The sequence below is a fragment of the Pezoporus wallicus genome, unplaced genomic scaffold (genome assembly GCF_028554395.1).
Source record: "Pezoporus wallicus isolate ANWC-B61680 ecotype Strahan unplaced genomic scaffold, APGP_CSIRO_Pwel_v1 contig_6428, whole genome shotgun sequence".
Taxonomy (NCBI): domain Eukaryota; kingdom Metazoa; phylum Chordata; class Aves; order Psittaciformes; family Psittacidae; genus Pezoporus; species Pezoporus wallicus.
In genome coordinates this window covers 1855739-1881244 of record NW_026639269.1, presented here as the reverse complement: position 1 = coordinate 1881244, position 25506 = coordinate 1855739, and the positions used below count along the sequence as shown (strand labels likewise).

Below are 25506 nucleotides of genomic sequence, written 5' to 3'. Positions count from 1 at the left end.
TGATTAAAAGATGAGGATTTACCAGGTACTGAGTTGTCCTATATTATATTTACAGGAAAATAAATTGATACACATCATAAACCCCATAAATGCATACTTTATGCACCTGGAAAAGTCATGACATCCCAGTCTAGCAGAGCCAGACCCCACCTCTGATTTAAGGCAGCACCACAGAATCTCAAATAAAGATCAATCCCAAAAGGCTGTTCTAAAGCACCTCAAAATGCACTAGAAACCTGACCAGCAGTGAAGAGAATTGAAGGAGGGAACGCTGTTATACAAGAACATTTGCTCTTAAAAGCTTACCTCGTGTATACACACACACACATATATATATATATATACATGAAATACTGGCATATCACAGTAAGTAAAATTTGAGGTGTTCTGCTTATATACAAATCAGGAAAAGAAAGAAAAGTCTCAGTTCCTCAAGTATAAGAAATTGATTTTCAATTCACTTTCAGGTGCATAGTTGTGTAAGATGCCTCCAGCATTTAGATCTCATAAAACACAATATACAGGTCCTGTCCAAATCTGATACACATTTACCTAGAGAAACTATTCTTTATTACACTAGAATAAGATAGAGAATTCCAATGGAAATAACATTTCTCTGCAGGGAAGAAAAAAATAACCAAAACCAAAACAAACCAACAGCACTATGTAAAAGACAGAAAAGGATTTTTTATTCTCATAGAAAATGACATTAAAAGGAACAATCCAAAGGAACTTGGGGGTAGAAAAAAGGGTAAGCTATATAGACAAAACATGGACACGAGTTTTAAAAAATACCCTCCCAAACTATACAATTGTTTTCAGTGTGTTTCCAAATGGGTAAATTACCTTCTGAATAAAAATCACATGCTCTTTTCACCATTGTATTTAGGTTCTGTTGGATGCCCTTACAAGTGGCTATTGAAACATGTGGTCACATTCACATAACCTCACCCAGCACATTTTATTTCAAGTGCACAGGTTCTGGTCAAAGGAAAGTTCAAGGCAAAGAAATACAAACATAGGCTCTGCTCCCCCAGCTCAAACCCATCTTCTGTGTAATGGTTTTCCCTACAAATAAGGCATAGCGGTTCAACTACTACATTAAAAGTAATCAAACAATGGGAAAGAAAACCACCCATGAACTCCTTCCAGAGAAGTACTTTATTAGGGAGAGTAAAAAGCACTGTTCAGACAGTCCGAATAGGCATGGCCTTCTGTGCTGTCGGGTTCCTCAGGCTCAAAGTCATCCGGGTCTGGGGGCAACTGGTCGTTATCTTCATCAGAAGTGGAAGGGCGTGTGAGGATTATTCGAGGTATCTTCAGCAAGATGCAAAAGATTTCAGAGAAAAGAGTCAGGTCAAGAGCAGAGAAGTGGGTAAAGGGTTTAAATGTGAAGCAGGTGATGAGACAAATATGAAAGAGATGTAACATAGCAGGGTTTCATAGCATCATAGAATAGTTTACTTTGGAAAAGACCTTTAAGATCAAGTCCAGCTGTTCACCTAACACTGCCAAATCCATCACTAAACCATGTCCCTAGTGCCACATCTACATGTCTTTTAAATACTGCCAGGGATAGTGACTCAACCACTTCCCTGAGCACCCTGTGCCAGGGCTTGACAACCCTTTCAGTGAAGACATTTTTCTTAATATCTAATCTGAGCCTGGCATAACTTGAGGCCACTTCCTCTCCTCTTATTGCTTGTTACTTGGCTGCACTTCCACTAGCTCTCCCAGTACCATTGGGTGGATCCCATCCAGCTCCATAGACATGTGTGTGTCTAAGCAGGTTGTAACCATTTCCCTTTGGATTAGGGGGGCTTCATTCTGCTCCCTATCCCTGTCTACCAGCTCTGGCTGGTACCCAGAGAACAACTGAATTTACTATAAAAGGCTGAGACAAGTGGCATTAAGTACCTCAGCCTTTTCATCATCCTTTGTCACTATGTTTCCCCCCACATCCAATAAAGAATGGAGGTTCTCCCTAGCCATTTTTTTGTTTCCTTTTGTTTTCAGCTTTCTGAAAGAGAAAGTGTTCTATGCCAAAAATTGCATTGATAATTAAAGCAAAATAGAGATAAATCACCTTTGCCTCTCACTGGCCAGCTTTTTTTTTTTTAAAAAAAAAACACTTCCATAGGAAAAAAGAAAAAAAGGATAGAAAGATCTTTATAAACACAAATCAATATGAAAAATATAGAACTACTATTATTTAACTTCATTATTTATCAAATTCATGCACCTGAAATAAATAAAGTGTTAAGGACCATAAAACATATAAATTATAATTTATGTAACTATAAATTATCTAAAATATAATTATGCTTATAAGCATATCAATTATTGCTCTTTGGAAAACTGCATATTTTGGCTCTTTTTACTGACAAAACGTGTTTAAGGGAAATGGTAAGACAAAATGTCAATCTGTAATTCATTAATAGATATGCATATATGGATTTGATTCGTATCAATTTTTGTGCTACAACTTTGTGTTCTTTGAGAACTATATTGTAATGTTTTGTAATTTATTTAAGTGCTGTAAAGAGAAAAGAGAAGAATACTAGGTTCTTTATGTATAGGCAAATTATGTATCAGTAATGGTTTGTATCAATGAATGGGTTATTACAAATTTAACTCTGATGTGCAAATCAGATATTTTACTAATTTTTAAAAAAGTTTAACATGCAATGAAAACAGATATAACAGTAAGTCAGTATATCTAATGGAACATATAACAGTAAGTCAATATATCTAATGAAACATATAACAGTAAGTCAATATATCTAATGAGCAGGTAATATAATGACAGGTAATACATAAAATGCACATCTTAGGCACAGTCTGAAAATTTTCAAAAAAGGTAGTATTTTTTATTTATCAGCTACTTAGTTGCATTTCTTCACACTTTACAAGAATGATTAATGTTGACACCACACAATTCAATCATTTCTACACTATTTCCTTGCTGTACATTATTAGATTTAGGAAATGACACAAGCACATAGATGCTTCATGGCTGTTCAGCTAGTCAGCCTGTAGTTTTCTGCACTGAAGTAAAATGAATTATTCCCCAGGTTCCATCAATTGCATTAGCTCCAACTCTACTGACTGTTGGGGGGGCATGCACACTACACGTAGATACCGAAATGCACGTGTCAGTCCAGAGCTTAATCTCCCCCATGATGGGCATAAACAAATTTTAAAACCAGGTATAAATGACGTTATATTCCCTGGAGTATTGAACATTCAGACATAGCTCCTTTTTTTTGTCTTTTTTTCCTTCCTTTTACATAGACAAAGAAGGACACATTTCTGGAAGCTTTAAATAAACTATATAGATCCTAAGTACTGGCCAAGCCAACAGCTCCTGGGAAGATTTTCTTCTGTCATGCACACCTGACAGCACTTATAAGCTTTCCACACACTGGATGTTTCTCTTGGCTCTGTTCATTGCTGAAAGTTATTTCTTATTTAACGATAGCCAGCAGCTTTGTGCTAAAGCGAATGCACATCCTATATATAAGGGTGGTATGCTGGGTCATATATTGAAATATCGCCATTTCAAGAACCAGTGTAGAGATCTATGCCCTATCTGAAGTTATCTGCAGAAATACCCAGGACCAGACTTTGCATTTCATTGAGCTGTCTGTTCAAAGCTCAAGGAAGGCCTTTCTTTTTGTACCATGGTACTAATAGTGTTCACTATTAGTGTTCACTATTCACTAGTAGTGTTAATAGTGTTTCCCCATGACCAGATTGCATTAAATTAGCAAGTATGAAGGAAGAGTCACTGGTATGTCTTTTTCCTTTTGAAGAACAGCCCTTAGCCATTTTGAATGTGAGTTATGGAAATTCTCTTTATCAGCATGGTTTCTACTCCTCAGTGATCCCACTTGCAAGGAATCAAATCCAATTCTCTGTAAAAGCTTTTCTTAAAATACTTCATGATTTCTGGAGTCTGATTCTTGGATACTGTTTTTAAATACTATGATGGGACTAAGTCTTACAGTCACAAAGTCAATTTAATTGATGAAATGGAAAATAGAAAAAAAAAAATCTAGCTGTTAGTGAGGCATAACCCTAAAAAATTAAACTAATAACATGAAGTTCTTGTGTGTTATTCCCCTCCACTACTGAAATACCCTTCTTTTAGAGGCCATTATTAATTTTATTTATCACAAAAAATACACATTTTAAAAAAGAATTATTTAAAAATTATTTAAAATTAATTACCAAAAAAATTTTTAAAAAGTAATTAATTATCTGAAAGAAACATAAAACTGCAATTGTAACAATATTGCTAGAGGAATGAATCCCACAGGATACTCAGTTCTGGCACAAATACTTCACATTTCTCCCTATGTTCAATACACTGCAAGCTGTAATTTGGCTTTCCCAGCTTTCCCAAAAACTTGTTTTATTTCCTTGATGACACACTCTATCCTACACCCACGGTCTGAAAGCCTGAACACCTCTAAGTACTTGAACAGCCAGCTGCAAGACTCTGCAAAAACCAATAGCCCTGTTAGACAATTTCCTGTCCACTGGTTCATGCCTGTCCAACATTTCTATGGTATTTGTATCAGCCTGTTCCATGAAATAAGTGCTGCTGGGGAAAGCCTTCCATGTAATCTTTCATGCTGCTGCAGATAAAGAGGAACTGGCACCAAATGACTAACTTTCTACAGCAGAGGTTGAACAGTGTCTCAACCCAGAAGTGCTGCAAAGGCTGGAAATCTGTGCTCCCAAGAGGAAAGCAGGATCAGCTTTGATCTGCAGCTGTCCCTCTGTATCCTCTCCAGGCAGATGAAAACTCGCACATACACCCACTCATGCTGATTTGGAGTCATAACGCTGAGTTTCTCTAACAAATCAAATATTCTGGTCCAAGCGCAGCCGTATCCTTTCTCCCTCTGCTTGCTGCACATCTCTCTGCCCATTCTCTCACTGAAACCCCTTCTGAACACATTGCTGTCCCCAAACTCACCACTGCTCGTTCCATTGTGGCCAATTGTACTGTTTTGTGCCTGCCTCCTGGACAGGATGTGGAAGAACCCCGATTTCCTTCCTGTTGAATCATAGGTACCAATGACAAAACAAAACAACTCTTAATTGTGAATTGTGCCACCTATGCAATTGCAACAACGAAAAGAGGATCAGGCCTCTACTTTCTCTCTCCTAGCATCAAAGTTATCAATCTCCTGAAAAAAAAAAACAAAAAAACAAACAAAAGAAACCAAACAAACAATAACAACAAAAAACAAAACCAAACAAACAAAAAAACCCCAAAACAAACCAAAAACAACACAAAACAGATGTAAGATGCACACTTCCCAGTTCTACCCACAGTGGACACATCTTCACCTAGCTGTCCCCTAGCAACCTAGCACTCTCCATCACTGCCTTCACATTCACCCTAGCTCCAGAAAAAACACTATCACTACAGGAAAATAAAGCAATCACTAAGTTTTATCAGATTCCTTTCCTTATCCAGTTTTGGTTTTTAGGGAAAAAAAAAAAAAAAAACAAATACGAAACCAAAACAAAGTAACAAAACTCAACATGATCTTTTGTTCCATCCTTTTCTCAAATCCACTGTTTCTCTTCCCAGAAGAGAAATCCCAGAAGTACTTTCAGGTTTCCAGGCTTATCTTCATTAACCAGAGTTTCACCTTGTTATGTAGGCAAGTTTTGCTTTTGAAACTTTTCTTTACCATTCATATTTAAATGCACATTTCCTGGTGCATCATGATTGAAGAAAGACAAAAGAACAGACTTCATGTGCAAAAAAATGTCACAGAAAGTGGAAGCAAACTATTTCCACTGCCCCTTACAAGAAGGGCAAGACAGACATTTGGGATGGAAAGAAGGAAAACCTTTCCAGCACAGGCAACTGATCTCAAGCTGCTTCCCTAAGGCACCTGGGAAAGTGTAGAATTCCCATTTTCTACCAGTAATTCTTCAGAAGTTGGTCCTGGTGTAGGAAAACAGATTATCCAGGATCCTGTGTTGTTCCATTGATTTACTCCACTAGTTTTTACTGAATAGTGTCTGAACTTGTTTAAAATATTTCCGTTGAAATTGCGTAGTCCTCCTACTCGCTTCCCATCATCATTCACGCGTTATTAAAATAATACCCGAAGCACAAGTCAATCCCAAGCATCAAAATATATGGACTACTTTTCCAGAAAAATGTAGGATTAACCATTTTAAACAGGTTACTATTTTCCTTTTGCCCCTGAAACTGTATTTGCAGTGCCTAAAAAGTAAATTTCTCAAAGGACATGTCCCATACCAAAACCAGTGTGTTCACTACGGGAATTTCATTCACTACCTCATTTGCATCTTTCTCACACTTTTCAACATAAATACTAAGACTTTGGACACTGAAAAGATTCACTAAAAATGTCGTTCTTGTTTAAATCAGGTATTGATAAAAATCAAATTATTTCACGTACTCACTTAATGGAATTGCCACCCTTCATCAAATGCTGGGGTCCTTTAGCTGAGCACAGACATGGGCTGCCTACACAATCCTAGTCCACTGCAAGAAGCTCTAAAATATATCCATCTAGATAACCTGGGACAATTCAGCTGTGGTATTGGCTGCAAAAATTCTTTCATATTGAAATAGGATAGGAACAAACCCGCAACTACCTATGATGCTCCAGCTGAAAGCATCTTCTTAAAGCATCATAAATGAGATGTTCTGCCAACAGGTTAACATCCAACAATTTTTAACGTCCTGTTGTGCACACGTGCTTTCCTTTTCCACTTGTAATAAAAATGTTTGTCCAAAAGGTTGCAGAACAGTCTGTAAAGAACAGCTCATTTTGTCTTTTTTAACCTTTTCAAAACAAATCCAAACAGAACAAAACCCACCACCTTTTTTCTCTTTTATAAGTCTTCCCCTTTCCCTGACCTCCCCCCCCCCTCACAGTGCCATACTCCAATCTTAGCAGCAGAATAAAGCTCTCAAGGCAAGAGTCACAGAAAGCCTGAGCTTCGCATGAAAGGCATAACCAGCAGCGACAGGGCAAAGCACAGCTGCAAGCAAGGCCAGCCGCTGGGGAGAGGCTATGAATCAGAAGGTGATCAGACACATGAAAAGCCCAAGTTTGAAAGAACAGGGGTAAGGGGAAAGGATTTGGATTGACCTTTTGGAAGAAAGACAGACAAATTTTTAACCCTAGTTCAAACAGGTCTGTTTCTAAAGAAAATATTCTTCAGCAAGAAAATACCTCTAATAGGGAAGCCTGCCTACTTGAATTCCGTATATCTGAACAGTACATATTTGACTTAACAACTGATCTTCACTGAAGGGCACCAGCCTTAGCACTGGTGTAAACAGGGGAAAGCAAAATCATCTACCCAGATGAGAGCATTTGCAGGGGTTTGCATAAACCTCATAAATAATGTAATGATTTCACACTTAATTTTACCTTTTTTATCATCACTGCTGATGGCAGCATTATTTTAGACTTGAGCAACAGGAAATTGAGACTTCCCACTAAACAGTTCAAACATGCCATTGCTAGATGTGAAAGGCTGCATTTGGTAATGACTGTACTTATGGAAGAAACTGTCTAAATCGAATTTTAAGTGAAGGAGGGCACTGAGTCATGCCTGAAAAAGTGTTACACAACTGAATTTTTAGACAATATTTTTTAAAGAAGATGCCAAAATGCATTCAACTAGAACAACAGAGAATGAGCTGATCAACTGCCGCACAGTTGAGACCAAACTTGCATCTAGTAGGCTATTTCATTAAAGCAATACGATGTGTTGCTCCCAAAGACAGAGATAAAGGATAAAAGCAACCTTCTCCCCAAAATGAAACATCCAGAAAATACAATTTAAAGAGGGACAAAGAGATCTAATTAAATCCTCTTGAATTTGTTACCCACAAGCAACCTCACTGCAGAAGCAGGCAAGGTAGCCAAGGTGCCACAAGGGAGGGAGGCTGGTGCAGAGGCTGAGGCAGAACCACAAGAAACGCCTAATGCACAGCAGCATGTATGAAACCATGAGTATTTGCAACCCCCACCCAGGCATTCAACACAGCTTCCCTTTAATAGCATGTTACCGGGAACATTTTAACTAGCATGTGTTTCAGACTGCATCCCTAACACTCCTCGTCTTGGAAATCCTTGATTGCATCCCTTCCCCTGATGCATTACAGTGTTATTTCACTGCTTTCAAAGCCTGTGGCCAAACTCCAGGAATTATGAAGTCAGATGAAGAGACAGGTATAAACCTCTCCTGCACCCTGGAGAAGATAAATCATGGTCAGGCACGGAAGAAGCACCTCATTATGCTGTGCAGCAGAATAATTCTGCACAAGGAAAGCAGTGGCCCATGCTGCTGCGTTCATGGGGCCACTGGCTCATGACAGCACCTGCTCTGGGTTGGAAGAAGGCAGTACATAATTCCTTACACTTGGAGCAGCCACACTGCTCTCAAGCACAGTGAAAGACTCATGCCTGAGCTTTGGCACTGTTTTCAAACATGCTGTCTTGGGTTTGCATGCAGCATTCCAGTGAGGGCTCAGAGCACCCCATCCCTCTTCCCTGAGCTCATTGCTCTTTCCACAGTGGTGTTTTGATCTGAAATCTACTTCAGCTCAGCATGGTTTTCTGGTAGTTCAATGCACTAGACAAATGCCACTGCATTTGCTCTACCCTAAAATTTCTTCTGTGTGAATTTCCTAGAGATTGATATCCTTGAAAGGCCAGGTTTAAAACTGGGTATTTTTTCCCTTCTTATTGGGATAGCATGTGAGCCCTTTTAATGTTGTCTCTGTCTCCCAGAGTGTAGTATATATAACATTTGGGCACGCCACATTTAGAGCAAAGTTCCTTTCTATTCTTCCTATCCAGCAGTTGAGTGCCTCCAAAGGGCAATGCACAAGGCAAGGGAGTTAAGTAAAACTCAACGTTGCATTTCATAGCAGACAAAAATGAAAGATCAGTGTCCATCATGTCATATCTGCAAAGTTGCTGGCCATAAAAGCCTTTTATATAATTCCAACTTCGTAGGAAAATTGCCCTTCCTCCATTTCTTTCATCTTCTAATGTACCACTGGATAATGATTTCCCTGAAACTGGAAATTGGCACTTCATAGATTTTCATTCAAGTGCTTTCTGTGAAATCATTGATGTCCTGACGCTATAAAAACATTGAAGAAAATGAATTCTTTTGATCCCATTGGAAGACTTAAAAGGTCCTGCCCCCATAAGCAGTGCTACCCATGGTCCAAGTTACCAAACCTTTGACTTTGAAGAAAGTTCATCACCCCTGTGAAAGGCAGCGGTCATACCTGAACACCTGCAGGAATTCAGTACAGCCACCTCCTCTGCTGAATTCCTACAGAGTCCATGAGGATGCATTTCACAAGGGGAGATGCTGATCATTTGTGTGATTGTTCAAATATTTATCCTCTTTCATTCTCAAATACTATGTTATGTCCTACAGCATGGTACCTTGCTTGAGTCTACTTGTTTCTTGTATGTGTTTCTGCTTATGTTGTCTAAAGTCTTACATTGTCTACCAAAAGATGGGTTTACTTTGTAGATTTTTTTCTGTAACTTTGAGGTATTCCAATACGGTATCTTGAGCAGATCAATTAATGATTTATTTTTTAAAGGTTTTTCCTATTTAGCATTGTTAATTACAAGCTCTGCAAAACTGAAGAATTTAAACTTTGAAGTGAGTCAGTTCTGACTGAGTCAGAATTTGGTATCTCTGCACTTTTAACAGAAAAACTAAAACATTTGGCTTTTTTGGCTTAAAGAAGTTCTTCAGATTTGTCCAATCCTTTGAGAGATTTTATATTAAATAGAAAGTCTCTAATACCCTTATGATGTTAATAGCCCCCAAAAATGGATCCAAGAGATGACATGACGATGCATGTCATGAAGTGATAGGAGATGCTGAAACCCAGCAACACTCTCCATTCAGTCAGACAATATCCATTGGAAACTTTAGTCAGAGCTTGAATAAAAATATTTTTTCTGGAGAAAGACTGTGCAGGGCTTGTTCTGTGTCTGAGAGGATGAGTAGGAAATAAGGAGCAGAGGGCAGAAGACAGAAAAATAAGAGAACTGGAAATGAACTCCAAGTTGCAGTTCCTTCTGTCAGCAGGGGGCACTATTGGCAGCGTTTGTATCCTGCACTTTTTCCTCCCCGCTGTAGTTAGGCTATGCAGCATTTTACACGGCTGTGCAGCATTTTTCACGCAGCCTGCGTGTAGATAGTTCTGTTTCTAACCTGTCATCTTTTGATGTCCATATTTACATACATACTCTTATATTAATATTACAATTTTAAATTCCAAAGACTGTTTAATTTGGTTTTATATATACTAATTAAAGTAAAGGATTCCATATTTTTGGTGTGATCGGCATAGCTGAGAAAAGTCTATAAAATACAGTATGTAAAAAAGTACTATAACTGTAATTAAAGTTCTTGGGCCTCTATATTTCAGTAAAATAACCATATTAAAACCAAGGGTAATTCCCATTTTTCCTTTGCAAAACAAGGACTTGGCATGAAAGAACTTTTCATTTTCTGTCCAATAAAACACTGATCATTCACACTGTCATGGAATCTTAAAGCTGGAACAAAGGGTTTCAAATTGAGTTTGACTGGATGTGTTAACAATTCAAATGAGCCTTTTAGAATAAGTTAGAGCAACCAGGCACATGGAGAACAAAGAGGAAAACTGAATCTGGTAGCAGCATTGCCCTTTATAATGTCAAAGCATCAGGCTTGGAGATGGGATAGGCAATGGAAAGAGATGGATAGAGGGCTATGGATAGCAAATAAGAGACCTAATATTATCACAGCATATGCAAAGAGAATGTTTATTCAGATTCAATTAAAAAAAAAGATAAAGACTGAGTCTATGCTGAAGGGAAGGAACAGTGATGACATAGGAGAGAGGGAGATGGGAGATGGGCAACATCCAGCACATAATTCAGCTTTTACAGGAAGAATAAGAGCCTTTGGCTTCTTTGACAACATGCTTCTCTCCTTCCCTGCCTTGATGCAGATGCACCCATCTTCTCTTGAAACCTTGCCAGAAATACAAAGGAAACAAACCTTCCTAGATTCCTAGCAAAGAAGATTCTGCATTAAGGTCCTACTGCCATCTGCTTCTCTGAACATGCAAAACATGTTCTCTATAAGAAGCCAGGCTGCAAACATTTTTCAGATAAGACAGTTACTGAGAAATAAGGGGAACTTCACCAGAGAAAGCCAAGAGTGAGAGGAGTGAGAGGAGATGAGATACTGAGCAGTTCCTGAGCCAGCAGGACACTCCTCAAAAGCCCATAATCCCTAAAACGGATGAAAACTGCTCTAGGTTAAAGGCAATAACTACACAATTGATGGGTTCTGATAAAGATTAAAAAAAAAAAAGAAAAAAAGAAAGAAAGAAAAAGAAAAAAAACCCAAATACAAGTGTTTCTCCACAGAAGAACACATATTTTGGCTACTTTAGACACTTGGAACATATTCAGCCAAATGACTCCCTCTGTCTACCATGCTCTAAGGTAAGTAAGCATTTTGGTGTAATCTGCCTCCTCCTCCTTTCACAGGTGAAGAACTTTAAGGGAGACATTATTTTCCAAGGGGCATACAACGTAAAAAACAGTCATTTCCTCTTTTTGACTGAAAACACTAAAATTCAGATACACTACAACAGATCCAGGCCCCTAGCAATGTGAGAATCAACAATTTCAACAGTAGTTCCTCTAGCAGGAAACCTTGTGCTTCCTGCAATATGGGTTAAGACTGTAAGAAGCAGCTACCAAGTAGAGCTGGACCAAAACAAATTATAGAAGCATTTTGATCTGGAAAATAAAAGTGGTCTAAATGTTTCACAAGAGGATGCTGGAGACCACAGCCCCCAAAATAAGTTTCTTTAAGAACTCAATAGAAAAGAAAACCTTTGTTGGTCCACTTCATAGACAAAAGCTGAAGCTCAACCCTCCTTAAATATCAATTCACACAGGAAACCAGAGGAAACCAAATTTGTGTGGTCTATTTTCTTATTTTTCAGCCAACTAACAAATCACATTATTTAAAAAAATGTGTATGGTTAATAAAAACTGAATGTGGTCTTTGATAATAGTCTTTCATATAGTAGGTAAACTTTCACTTTGCCATTAGCTGGGTTGTGAAGGGCCTTCCTGGAAAAGGATAAAAAAAGGTTGGAAGAGGAATCCAACAAAGCACTCCTCAGGCATTTGCTGTAGGAGAAACAGTTGTAGCTTCCTGGTACTTCAGGCTTAATACAAGTAAGTTGCTTTTTGACCTTAATCATTCAGACATCTTGATCTTACTGTATCTCCCTAATAAAGCCATAATTTCAGGTGTGCACATGATTGTGCCAATTGTGCCATGATTGGACCATCAGAGACTGGACTTCAGAGAGTTGAGATTTTGAGAGTTCACAAAAGTGGATCAGATTTCTTAAAGCCATCCTGCAGGCTCAGCTGTGTCCTGTGGCACGTGTGAGAGGTTTAATCTCATCTGAAAATAGCCACCTAAAATATGGGCATGCAGTTTTAGCCTGTCATGCAAGTTCCCCCTTGAGTCAAAAGATACAAATGGTCACCTCCAGGTAGCAGCTCAACATCTCCCTCCTAAAAGAGGCCTCCTGGAAATGCTGCTCCTTCCATTAACTAGAAAGAGAGTCTAGACAACAGAATAAACACTCAAACCGGAGGGAATGGACACTACTCTTAAAGCCTCCAAAACAGAGTGCTTCAAAAGCTCTGGTCTGATGCTTATCCAGATGAACTCCACTCGAAACCACATCCCAGCTGCTGTGACAGCCAAGTAAACACTTGATAGGATCATTAATCTTTGGTAGGTGTTCCCCTCTTACAGAGCTGCTAACAAGTATTGTGCTACTCTACCATATTTGCTAGCCTTAATGACAGACAACACAAAGTACTTTGCTAAGCATGATTTGTTACTCACTGGGGCCCCATCTTACTTACTGTTATGATGTGGTTTACTGTTGGGAAGGGACTGCCCTTGGATGAAGCTTCAATGGGACCAGCATCAAGAATGTTGGGTTCTGAAACGAGGGATGCCTTTAAAGAAAAAGCAGCAGAAATGCACATTTTTATTCTGAATGCTGTTTAAGAAGGGAATTCTCTCCCTCTCAGGTTAGTATATAGATGCTTGGCCCTATCATTATATATGATTGCACAGTGAAAGCAAATATTGTAATTCTTGCTATATGCCCTTTTTGATGAACACACTGTATTTGAACTGTTGAAATGGTCAGTTCAACAATAAGCAGTTGTAACACATAGTATCAAGAGAAAAATGCTGGTTATTTGTACACAGATTAGTCCTTTAGTCAAAACATTAGGACTCCTATGGCACACCTAAATGCATTAATTGCTTCTCATCTCCCACATATTAAAAAAGAGGTTTCACACAAACACACACACGCACACACACACACACACATTCTTTAAATAGATGAAAGATTGTGCCATCTTGTGGGAGACAGAAATCATAACTATTAGTAGGATAACAACAGCAGAACAGAACATTATGCAGTGGAAATTTCTTCTCTTTTTTACTTGCTTCACTATTCATTAAATGAACAGACATCAGTAGCTAGTATATTTCAAATAGCCTCCAAAATAAGAACAAATTATGGCCTCATGGAGGAAGCTAAGCAAAGCAGCTGATATTTAAGATACTGACTCTACCAGAAACTTTGCTCAGAAGTTAAAGCAACTAAAAAGCCTGTTGTTTTTTTTCCTCCTTGATCATCTGATAATGTGAAATATACAAAGAACTATTTGAATTCTTTCATGTTTGTTAAACTATAAAAATTAGATAAGGATAATCTTTTCATAAAATAAAAAAGATAAAATTACACCAAATTCTATCTGTAATTAACCTTTTAGAGATGTCAAATTAACTTCCATATCTGCATTGTGTAACACAGTCCTCTATTTATCAGTCTATAGTATAGTTTTACAAAATTAGTAGGTTATCATTAATTTGACTTTGGTCGATATAGTTTTTAATCCCTATTCCTGGCAATGTAGTAGACATAAAATATTGCCTGCTCTATTCTGCCTTAAAATTCAAGAACGAGTGTGCTGGAGTAAAAACTATTAACTTAAGCAAGTATAAATGACAGTTTAAGAGAACAAGAGGTGAAAAAATAATTACAGACCAGTTTCACCTCAAAGCAATTTTGTAGATGCTCTCCTCCCACTCCACCTTTCTCAGCAGGTGAAAAACAAACAGTAAGTTAAAAATATGTACCACAAAACTGTGCGTGATTTTGGGAACCTCTGAAGCTCAAGAGAGTGGCTTCTGATAGGAAAGATGAGGCTTAGGTGGAGCAGCCTGAGACACTTTTATCCTTTGGCACTTGGCACTGTAAGCCTCCATCAGGGGAGTTACTTTGAGCTGTTCTCTCTCAACCAAAAATTACCTCTGAGAAACAAGCTCATCTAGTTTCTATTTCTTTGTAACAACTGAAATGAACTCATCTGGTAAATCTAATACAATGTCATAATAAAGCTTCTTGGACCGAGTACAACTGCATTTCTGCTTACATAACTGCTTACTAAGACCATTATTTTGCTTTAAAAATCAGACATTTAAGTGAACACTTTGAACATACAGATCTGAAAACCAGAATATAATAAGAAGGAATACAATAATTTAATGAAATTATTATTTCTTTATAATGTAGTTTGGGAAGTATCTACAAAGCTAAAGCAAACCTAGATCTAGATCTCAAATTTCCCAACTCTGAGTGATTTGATTTGAAGATAACAAGAGAACACACTCCACACTGACAAACAACCCATCTACCTCTGCCACTCTGTGTCCTGCTTGTACCCCAGCCAAGTCTATTGGACCATCTTTCTGCAGCCGTGCAATCACGATCCCCTGGTAACACAAAAGACAGGTTTCAGGCCTGACAGGGTTTCTTGCAGTGTTCTTAGATGTCAAAAGCAAACAGGAAGTAATTAATTTGCAGGACTCGTTGTTCTGCTGCCTCTACTTAAAGAACAACTAAAAGTCTTAGCAAATTAGGAAGAGAAAAAGGTCTCCATAGCTGACACATTTGACAATGAAAAAAAAGTCTTTAATTGTTTACTCTGTGCCAAGGGGGACAGACTGGGAAACAAAGATTTATTTAAATGATAATTAAGGGAGAAGATGTGAGAAACACTTCTCTCAAATGAAGTTAGCTCCTGGGAAGGAGCAAACGGGATGGGAGAGACATGTGGATTGCCAAGGGAGTGACCCCAAACCGAGGCAGAAAGCGGAAACTAGCACACAGTGTTTCAGACAACAGATTGTGTTTGGAAAATCAATGGTTTACATCGGGTTTTCTCTTCAAAATCATCCCTCCAGGAGCTTCCCCATGAAAATCTATTGCTGGCTTCTACTTCAGGAAATATAATCTTTACTCTTGTTCACTTTATTACAAAGATAGTGATGTTACATTGAGGACAACCTCAGAAAGAAAACAACAAAATAATAGCTTCATAGAACTGCTCATCAGTTTCTTTCTCATGTTTACTAGATAAATTTTGAGTTATGAAATGCACCTCATCATTGTCTTTACATGGAGATGAGCCCTTTCCACCAGCAATGCTAATACCAAGACTCCCCATTTGACTGCACACAGTAATGGTTACCTGGAAAAGAATTATAATGGGTAAGTGCACGATTAATGACATGAACAATGCCTATTTATTACATGAACAATGAAAACTTACCTCCCACTCTGAACACCAGCAGCTTTGCCCCTGTAGAGCTCAACCCAGATCAAAATAGTGCTGTGTTTCAACACTGGCATATGTAAGACTAGTCTTTACTCTTTAATAACACAAAGAACGCATTATTTCTCCACGTTTGACAGTCATGCAAAAAACATATAAGGCTGCTGACCAGACCAGTTGTTTCATAAACCCCACTGATTTTCTGAGCATTCAAAATGGCAACAAAGCCAGTACGCAGGAGGAATGAAAAGTAAATACTTTTTCATGAGTTTATGAAAAAACCTTTGCTTTCGAGCCTCATCTACAGTCTGATTTGCTTGCTCTCAATACCCTATCAGTCAGTTGAAAGCCACCCTACAAGCTGGGTGCTTAGACTTAACATACCCTCCTGCTGGAGACTTCACAGGACCATGCCACCAACAGGTCCCAGCATGGGTACAACACCCAGTAAGCTGCCCTTCCTGGTGCTACATCCTGTGACCCTAGGGCTGCTGCAAGATTCTGCATCTCCTGCCCATGGGTGGTCAGCAGAGGTGGAATCTGTGCTGGGAGACCCCTGTGAGCCAACCTGTATAGTATATTTTCTCCTCATGGGCTCCAAAGCCTGCGAAGATGGGATATATCCATTGAGTTCAGGGTACAACTTTCTCCATAAACTTCAGCCCAAGCCTTGCAATTCTCTCTTGATAAATTCTCATCCCTTTTCATGGGATGGAGGCTTTCTCATGCTATGATGGTAAGGCCATGCCACTGTTCCATGGAGTAAATGAAGACTTAGCTGAGTGCCCACACATTCTTGGGGTGACCTTACAGTACCAAAGCTGGATATATAAAACGAGTCAGTATTGAGTGACTACAAAGAAAATATTTACTGTTTTTTTAATGTAAAACTCTTCCCATATAAGCCAGTGGGCACAAGGTCAAACCTCAGCTCCGTGAAAGAGAAGTCGCAGACATCTACTATGCAATATTCCCTCTTCTTTGCATCTTTCATAAATTACCTCACACAAGAAGGGGACTTCCCCATGAACATAAGGGCTTCCCCACAGACACACACAGACCCTCCCCATTAGCAAGCCCAGCCCATGCAGCAGTTTAATACCTTCAGTGGGGGCTGTGGCACATCGACTGCCCTCGATTCCTCCAGGGTGCATCCACTCTCACTGGGGAAGCTGCCCGCTGCTGAGATGGGTGGCTGCACCTTAATGTTAGTCCCTGAAAGAGTCTTCCCTTTCATTGCCAACTTGTGCTTTTCTTGAAGAACTGTTCTGGTGTTTCTTTGATCTCTCATGCTGTCGTCAGTATCAAACAGACTGCCAGAAAACTTGGAAATAGGTTCCTGGGGGTTAGAGATAAAAAAGGTAAACATAGCAACAACAAGGAGAATACCTATCTGATACCCAGCCCCTACCTATGGTAAATTGGATGTGTTCCTCTCTATCACATTGCTCTTCATTAGATTTGTTTCAATAAAGACAAATCTGTAACTTTAAAGCAAATGTGCAAGTATCTTTTTTTTACCATTATTTTCCCTCAGTGGAAACCATGGTTTTCCCTCAGTATGGGGGTAGATATTATGGAAACTAGGAGAAGATTGGTATTCATACAGACTTTCATTGTATCCCCTGGCACACACAAGCACATACAACACACATACACCCAAGTAAGTCCTGCAATGCCCTATGAAAAGGACAGAACATGAGAATGAGGCTATTTGGGTCAGCTTCTGGCAGCTCAGTAGCACTGAATCTGCTGTCCAAGGACAAGGAACCACACACCCAAGGCAAAGGAAAGGGCTTTCCATGCAGAAAGTAAAACATTTTTTGCAGTTTCTTAAGGTTCACATTCTATTTTTGGGATCACAGGTGTGGGAGGGAAGGGAAGAACCTACCTTGCATTTACATCACTAAGAAAGGATTTTGTTTAAGCAATTGGAATGACTTTATTTAGCTGCAAATGGCAGTTGAGTGGAGACCTGCAAACTTAGTGATTTAGGGGTCCACTGGAAGTGGAGCCTCAAAGGTGAGGCATCCTGAAGCCTTCTTTGAAGGCTGGCACTAGGCTGTACCTAATCTGAGATGCAGTGAGGAACTGACAATATCACCACAAGCACTTGAAAAGAGAAATACACAATTAAAGCACATCCCCCAAACAATCAAAGCTTCAGACAAGCTTGACTGCAAAACACAATTTTCCAGTTATCAGTTATCTTGGCTAAGTGAAATCAAGCCATGATGTCCAAATTCTGATCAGATTTTATGGATGCTATTTATATGTAGCTGATTTTTTTCTCCTTAATTTGATGGGTAGGGTTAAATTAGATCTTCATGTTACTATAATCATATCTTTTAGTGGCAGTAAAATGATACAGCAAACAAAGGTCAACACCTTTCAAAAAAACCCACATAGGTCTTCCTATGCTTGGAAGTTTAATATCAGAAATAAAAAGCAGTGGCATTACAAGGAACAGAAGCCCCACTGGACATTTTATTTTTCAGTTGATACCAGAGCTTTCCCACAATCTCTTTTTGTTGGGATGAAAGAAGCACCGCCAACCCCATGGAGAACAACCAAGGCATGACAGCTTCCTATTTTCATTTAAAAGGGAATTTGTTTAGCTTTAACTCCCATAAAACATTCATTATCTCTCTTCTCTTGAAAGAGATGCCTCTTTACTGTCACCAGAATAAATAACACAGACTCATCAGCAGTGCTAGGGTGCCAAGGGGGAAGGCCAGGAGGGAGAGCTGGGTGTGAAGGCTGGAGAGTGGGCACACCAGCAGCAGTCTGGGGCTAGGAAGGGAGAAGAGATCCTGGCAGAGGAGCAAGAGTCCGAGTTCCTCCCTCAACTCTTAGCAAATATCTGGTGAGCAAGGCCCTGAAAGGGAAGGATGGCAAGAGTGCAATCACAGCCTCCTTTTCTCAGGCTTCAATCAAGAAGACAGCCAAGTTTACACCCGGCTGACAGATAATGAGCACTGGCTAGAGGAACCATGGCATCCAGGGTTTCCCAGATGTCAGCATCCTGGAAGAGCACTACCCAAAATTAATTATGCAGTGGAGTAACACTGCAACCTCAGTTTTCTACCATCCAGTCCTTGGGAAACATAACTTCAAACACTGCTATCAACCTGCTTACCTGAAAGACATGGTAACAGGGGATATAAGTAGGAGTTAAATAAAAACCTATCATTGCTCAAGTTACTCATCATAATGAGCAAGTTGCACTGTGCTCTTGGGGATTGGATGGATTGTTTAACTGCAAGCAAAGTAAGCGAATAAAATACTGAACATGATTCTGTACCCTCTGCACAGGAAAGGATGTGAAAACGCAGGCCGTGCAGCCTCCCGCTAACCCAAAGTGCTCGGTAGCGTAGCTGGGCAAGAAGATTGTAGCTTCTGGACCAGCACACAACACTGACTTCAAGGAGACTACGTACATCATCAGGATCCTCCAGTTCCTCTGCTTCTTGCTCGGGACTGATCCTTCCCTCCCTCCATTTTCCATTAGCAGCACTGAATTTGTACAGGTTTCCACAGTGAAAACTTTCCTTTCCTTTCAACGAGGACCAGCGAGAGCCCTGGGAGCTCCAGTTGTGCCCACCATACAGTTTAGGAGACTTTGGAAGCCACTTAATAGAGTCCTGAGAGGAAGATAACAAAAAAGAAACAAACAAAAAAAGAAAGGGGAATGAATAGATTTTAAGAAAGTGGTTGAAGTATGTATGTGCAGAAATTGTCTGCCAAGTTCTGCAAGGTATTTTAGTGTCTTGTAAATACTGGGCTTCCCCTTTTTGCCTTGAGAGGTACCTGCAGTCCTGGAGAGACACTTTGACAATTAACTGGCATTACTGGTGATAACAAAGAGCAAGTGAAGGCTGCTAAATCAGTGGAAGCCTTCAGGGACTTACATCAGTGTGGAACCAAGCCCACTTTCAGCATCATAAAGAAGAATTAATGACCAACAACAGTCTTCAATAATGTCATACTCGGTACTATTAAGAAAACAAACAAGAGTACTTAGACCTTTTCTGATCATCTCATCTCACAATCTGAGTCAAAAAAATCCTATCAAGTCACCTCCCTGTTTTCACTAGTCATTAAATAAATTGTACTCTTTTTTAAACAGTCCCAATAGAAAGTACAATACTAAATTGATCTTTTCAGGTTTGCTGTTTTTCAAATTTTTCCCAGAATGTCCATTACTTATTTACATCCAAAAAACTCCACCTCTCTTCTTCATGCAGAGAGTTCATACACGACAAGATGTGTCAAGGTCGCCTACACACCTCAGTTTCACTGAACTTCAGAAATAATTATTTTAAAGTAGCTTTTACATTTCTTTTAAGCTTTATTTTAATCTTGCCTTTAAATTTTCTCATGGTGATACAAATCCAATGGCAGGAAGAAGCTTAGCGCCATATAAATAGGTACATTAATGCATAATTTCCAACGTGGCAGAATGATGGAGAACACAAACTAATGAAAAATAAAATACCAACAAGCTTGTGGTGGGGCAATCAGCAGCACACAGTGACTTTCACATTGTTTAAACAGATATTTAATTCAAATTTAACACTTGTTTGGCTCCCATTTTCCCCTTTAATGCAGAATGTTTATGGTCACACACACAGAGATTTCTTGCTGTTATCAGCACCTTGATGGCACCATCTCTATTAGATCTAAGGCTGAGAAAGAAAATATAGGAACACTATTGAGGCTGAGGTCCATTTGAAATTAAATCTGGCAAAGGTTGTCAAGGACAAGAAGAAGGGCTTCTTCAAATACATCAGTAGTAAAAGGAAGATAAGGGAAAATGTGGGCTTGCTGCTGAATGATGTGAGTGACCTGGTGATGGAGGATACAGAGCATGTGGAGTTACTATGCTTTCTTTGTTTCAGTCTCTATTGCTAAAGCCAGCCCTCAAGTATCCCAGAACCTGAAGGCAAGAGAGAAAATCTGCAGAGAGGAAGACATGCTCTTGGTCGAGGAGGACTGGAGATCATTTAGGCAAACCTGACACCCACAGATCCATGGGTCCTGGTGGGATGCACCCACTAGTGCTGAGGGAGCCGGCAGATGCTAAGCCACCTTCCATCATCTTTGAAAGGTCATGGAGAACAGAAGAAGTGCCTAAAGGCTGAAGAGTGTTACTGCAATCCTCATAAAGGGCAAGAAGGAGGACTCAGGAAACTGCAGGCCAGTCACCTTCACCTCCACCCCTGGAAAGGTGACAGAACAGCACATCTTGGATGTAATCTCTAAGCATGTGGAGGAAAAGAAAGTTATAAGGAGCATGGATTCATCAAGGGGAAATCATGCTTAACCAACCTGGTAGCCTTCTATGATGGAATGACTAGCTGGGTAGATGAGTGGAGAGCAGTGTATGTTGTTAAGCTTGACTTCAGCAAGGCTTTTGATACTGTCTCACATAACATCCTCACAGGTAAGCTCAGGTTAGGTGAGTGGACAGTGAGGTGTATTGAGAACTGGTTAAATGGCAGAGCTCAGAGGGTTGCAGTCAGAGGCACAGGGGAGGCCTATAGCTAATGGTGTTCCCCAGGGGTCAGTATTAGGTCCAGTCTTGTTCAACCTAGTCATCAATGACCTGGATGAAGGCACAGTGTAGCTTCAGCAAGCTCGCTGATGATACAATACTGGGAGGGGTGTCTAATATACCAGAAGTCTGTGCTGCCATTTAGCAATACCTGGACAGGCTAGAGAGTTATCTCATGAAGTTCAACAAAGGCAAGTGCAGGGTCCCGCCCCGGGGAAGAATAAACCCATGCACCAGCACAGGTTAGGGGTTGATCTGCTGGAAAGAAGCTCTGCAGAGAAGGACCTGGGGGTCTTGGCGGAGAACAAGTAAACCATGATATAGCACTGTGTCCTTGTGGCCAAGGCAGCCAGTGGTATCCTGGGGTGCCTGAGGAAGTGTATGGACGAGGGAGGTGTTCCTCCCCCTCTACTCTGCCCTAGTGAGACTGCACCTGGAGCACTGTATCCAGTTCTGGGCTTCTTGGCTCCAGAAAGACAAGGAGCTACTGGAGAGGGCCCAGCAGAGGGCTGCAAGCATGATTAGGGGTGGAGAGCATGTCTCTTATGAGGGAAGGGTGAGAGAGCCTGGGGAAAAGGTAACAGAGGGGATCTTATAAATGAACACAAATATCTTAAGGACAGGTGTCAAGAAGATTGGGCCAGATTCTTTTCAGTGGTGCCCAGTGACAGGATGAGAGGTAACATGAACAAATTGGAACACAGGAAATTCCACCTGAATACTAAGAGGAACTTCTTTACTTTGAAGGTTGGAACAGGCTGCCCAGAGAGGCTGTGGAGTCTGCTTCTCTTTAGATACTCAAAATCTGCCTGAACATGATCCCGTGCATGACCCTGCTTTAGCGGGGGGTTGATCTCCAGCACACCCTCCCAAACCCAACCACTCTGTGATTCTGTGTAAAGGAGATATGACAAGGCTGTCAATGCTGGACATACTGATTCACCTTCAGTGCTGAAGGAGCTCCCCTTGGGATTTTTCACTTTTTTTTTTTGGTTTTAGGATGGCTGAAAAGATTAGGACATAGAAAAGGACAATATCTCAGAGTCTCATTGGAAAAAATTACAGATCTTTCTGTGAGTCCTGAAAAGATTATAGCCCCAACAAAGGATTATTTGCACTGTACGCAGAAGGCATGATTGGCCTCTATAGGAAATTTCCTGTTAAACCACATTTTGAACTGCACTGACATTTGGAGATACCACTGTTTGCTGATCAATAGCAGGTATTTCTGGTTATTCTAAACCACATTGCTCAGGGCACTCAAGCTGACTGTCAACTTAGTTCATTAATTGAACATCAATGATCATGGTAGTAGCTCCCACTGCTCCTGATAAATCAGAACGCAAGGCAGGATATCTCCTGGTATTTCTCTATGCTTGCCTTGAATATAAGGAATCCTTAAATAGAAGCTTTGTTTCCTGTGAATATTAACTAGGTGGATGGCAATTCTAATCAGATAGGTAAATAACATACTGGTTGAAACTGTTTGCTACTGTTTTGGTCTGTTTTATTTCAGAATAGCTAATGTGACATCTCCTAGCATTCAGAGGATTTCCAGAGGCAGTTTAAATCCTTGTCAACTTTTAAGCTCATTAGGAAGTCATAAAGCAATTTCACTCTAAAAATAAACACTGTACTCCACAGGTACAGTGGAGCATTCAACTTCTTCTGATGGAATGTCTTATCCTTGTTTGACCCCGATCCCTAATCCTAAACAACAATTTCTCAAACTCAGCCTACCAAATTCTGCAAGACCAGTAAAAGGCTGTTCTCTCAAGGTAACAGATACAGATTTCAAATTAAGCTTATGCTGACAATCATTTCACCATCTTAAACATACATTCAATTGCTGTGGTAGACTCCTGTATAAACAAGGAGCAAGCTAATGTCCATCAGTAGATTTTACTTCCCTATGCCCCCCGCAGCTGAGCTGGCAATACAGAGCTGTAGGGCACTCCTGCTCCCTGCCTGTCTTCACCTGCAGAGGATGCTTTTCCTCATGCTGACATACAGCTACAAGGGAAATTCAGTATTTGCTTCACACGTCCTACCTTCTTTAACCCAAGAGATTTTAGTCTTCAATATTCTTGATGTACAGCATTTTAAAGTAAAATGGGAACAAAATGACAATTCCGGGAAGAGCTGCTTGCATTTTCGCTAGGTCTATGCAGTACCATGGATGGCATTATCTTTATGGAAAGCAGTTTGATTAGATCAATGGCAAAAGATTGAGTGGAACAACCAGAAATGCCTTTATATTTGCACATACTTGTTTTAAGTAAAACATCCCATGGATTATGATTTCAATAAAATGGAGAAACAAAGAAAATTAACACTGCTGCTGTGAGCAAAGACTAATTACTTTGAAACAAATCTTAATCTTCAATAATTTCTTACAAATTGATCCTTTTTGATAAAAGGAGGAAGGCGGCATGGATTGAAATAAGAAGATAGTGGACTTTTAATCCAGAGTTCAGTAACAATATAAGATGAGGAACAGAGAATGCCAGGGATGCTGTTGCTAGACCTACTGACTGCCAGGGTGTTACCATACCTGGCTCTTCTCACCCTTTTGGACAAAGCTAAGAAATGCTACACAATGCTGCAAGTTCTTAGTGACGCCAGTCACGTGCAAAGTTTGCTGTAAGGAAGAGATGGAAGGTACAGCTCTGTTTGCTAAGCTTTAATGCAAAGCAACCACTCAATCTGATTTTTTTTAACCGGTTTTGTTTTCCCTTTCAAAAATAACTCCTTGCTCAGATGTATTAATGAAAATTGTATTAGATGGTCAATAAGCTGCCATCCCCACTCAAGGTGGAAATCATTACAGTTCAGCTAACAGATAGTAGATCTGTACTCCAAAAATAAAACTAACAAAACTCAAGTAATTTATTAGCTCGTTCTCATTACATTACATACTATAGGACTGCTTTGAGACAAAATAGGCTACAGGCAAGTATCCTAATATTAAAAGAGAAAAATCATTTCTCGTCACAGAATTCTACAGGTAATTGATCTTCTTATTACCCACGAAAGACAGGAAGTTTCTCCTTGTGTTTTACACATGTGGAAGCTGAGACCCAAAAAGACCGAAAAGGTCAATGTTCTAAGTCATCAGTAGCAAACACAGAGTGAAGCACAAAGATTTACAATCTTAAAATATTTAGAATAAGACATAGGAAGAAGGCAAATTCATTATTTAGAACTTTAAGTTTCACGGTTGTTTGGACTGTGTAACACTGCTGCTTTGTAAGTGCAGAAGTGTTTGGACAGAAAAACTATTTATTGTACCTAGCAGTTGTTACGTTCCATGGAAATGCATTTTTCATCCCCCTTCATTAGTAATGATACCAACTGGTTGGAGATGGATCATCTTCCTTCAATATTTCAGCAGCAAGTCAGGTGGGCTCCCTTTTTGCCTCCTTTCAATGTGTTTGTCATGTTTGCAAAGGCAATCTCTTCAGAATATAAATACTCCTCTGTATCATGCCCCTGTATGTTAAAAGGACAAATTCTTCTCATAAAGTACAAGGTGTCTATTCCGATAAGATCTCACTAATAAATCCTGTAGAGAATGAATTTCCCCCAGGCAATAAAGGCATACAAATGCTGTATATCACCCTAAATCATTCTACCAGATGAAAAAGAAACCAAAACACCCTAGCAATAAAAGCCAAGACGTGAAAGCCATCCACATTTCTGAAATACCACACTGAAACCATACCACGACAATGAAACACCGTGCTCACAGCAACAACCCAGTCACCATCAGCAAGTAGAAGCCAGAGCTTTCTGTTACCTATTTTGATGGTAATACACTTGCTACTAGTAATTCTACTTAAACCCCCAAATTTACATCCTCTCCTATTTTTGAAAAAAAAAAAAAAAAAAAGCTTAAATAGCTTAATTAGTAAATACGGTTAAGAAAACATCTTTAAAGATGTATTTCCTAGCACATAAACACCCTTTTCCTTTTAAGTAAAAATATACATAACACAATTCTGCTAATTGAAAACTATTTCAGACTCATTCCTTTTTTCGAATACAAAAGGCTGTTCCTAAAGAGCTTTGTCTGATTCACATGAAATGAGAATGAAAGCTAAACAAAATGCTGCTGCAACAAAGGTAGTCTTGAATATGCTTTTGCTGTAGAGAAGCAACACA

At 39.6% G+C, this 25506-nt stretch overlaps 1 protein-coding gene across 1 annotated transcript; it reads right to left on the bottom strand.

Moving 5' to 3' along the window:
* Nucleotides 1-1143: 1143 nt before the first annotated feature.
* On the bottom strand, nucleotides 1144-21032 carry LOC130601755 (uncharacterized). The gene is made up of 7 exons (XM_057414036.1): nucleotides 20994-21032; nucleotides 19226-19627; nucleotides 16888-17124; nucleotides 15612-15701; nucleotides 14866-14943; nucleotides 13011-13106; nucleotides 1144-1317 (listed from the first exon to the last, which is right to left on the bottom strand). Exons 1-7 carry the CDS (start codon nucleotides 21030-21032, stop codon nucleotides 1165-1167), a joined length of 1095 nt encoding a protein of 364 aa, XP_057270019.1. The 3' UTR covers nucleotides 1144-1164.
* Between the last annotated feature and the right edge of the window lie 4474 nt (nucleotides 21033-25506).

Coding starts and splice junctions, on each gene's coding strand:
- LOC130601755 (XM_057414036.1), bottom strand. CDS start 21,032: ATGTGCTGTTCTGTCACCTTTCCAGGGGTGGAGGTGAAG. Junction 15,702..16,887: donor TGCCACAGCCCCCACTGAAG/GTATTAAACTGC, acceptor ATTCTTTTCCAG/GTAACCATTACTGTGTGCAG. Junction 14,944..15,611: donor CATGTAAAGACAATGATGAG/GTGCATTTCATA, acceptor TTGTGTTACCAG/GGGATCGTGATTGCACGGCT.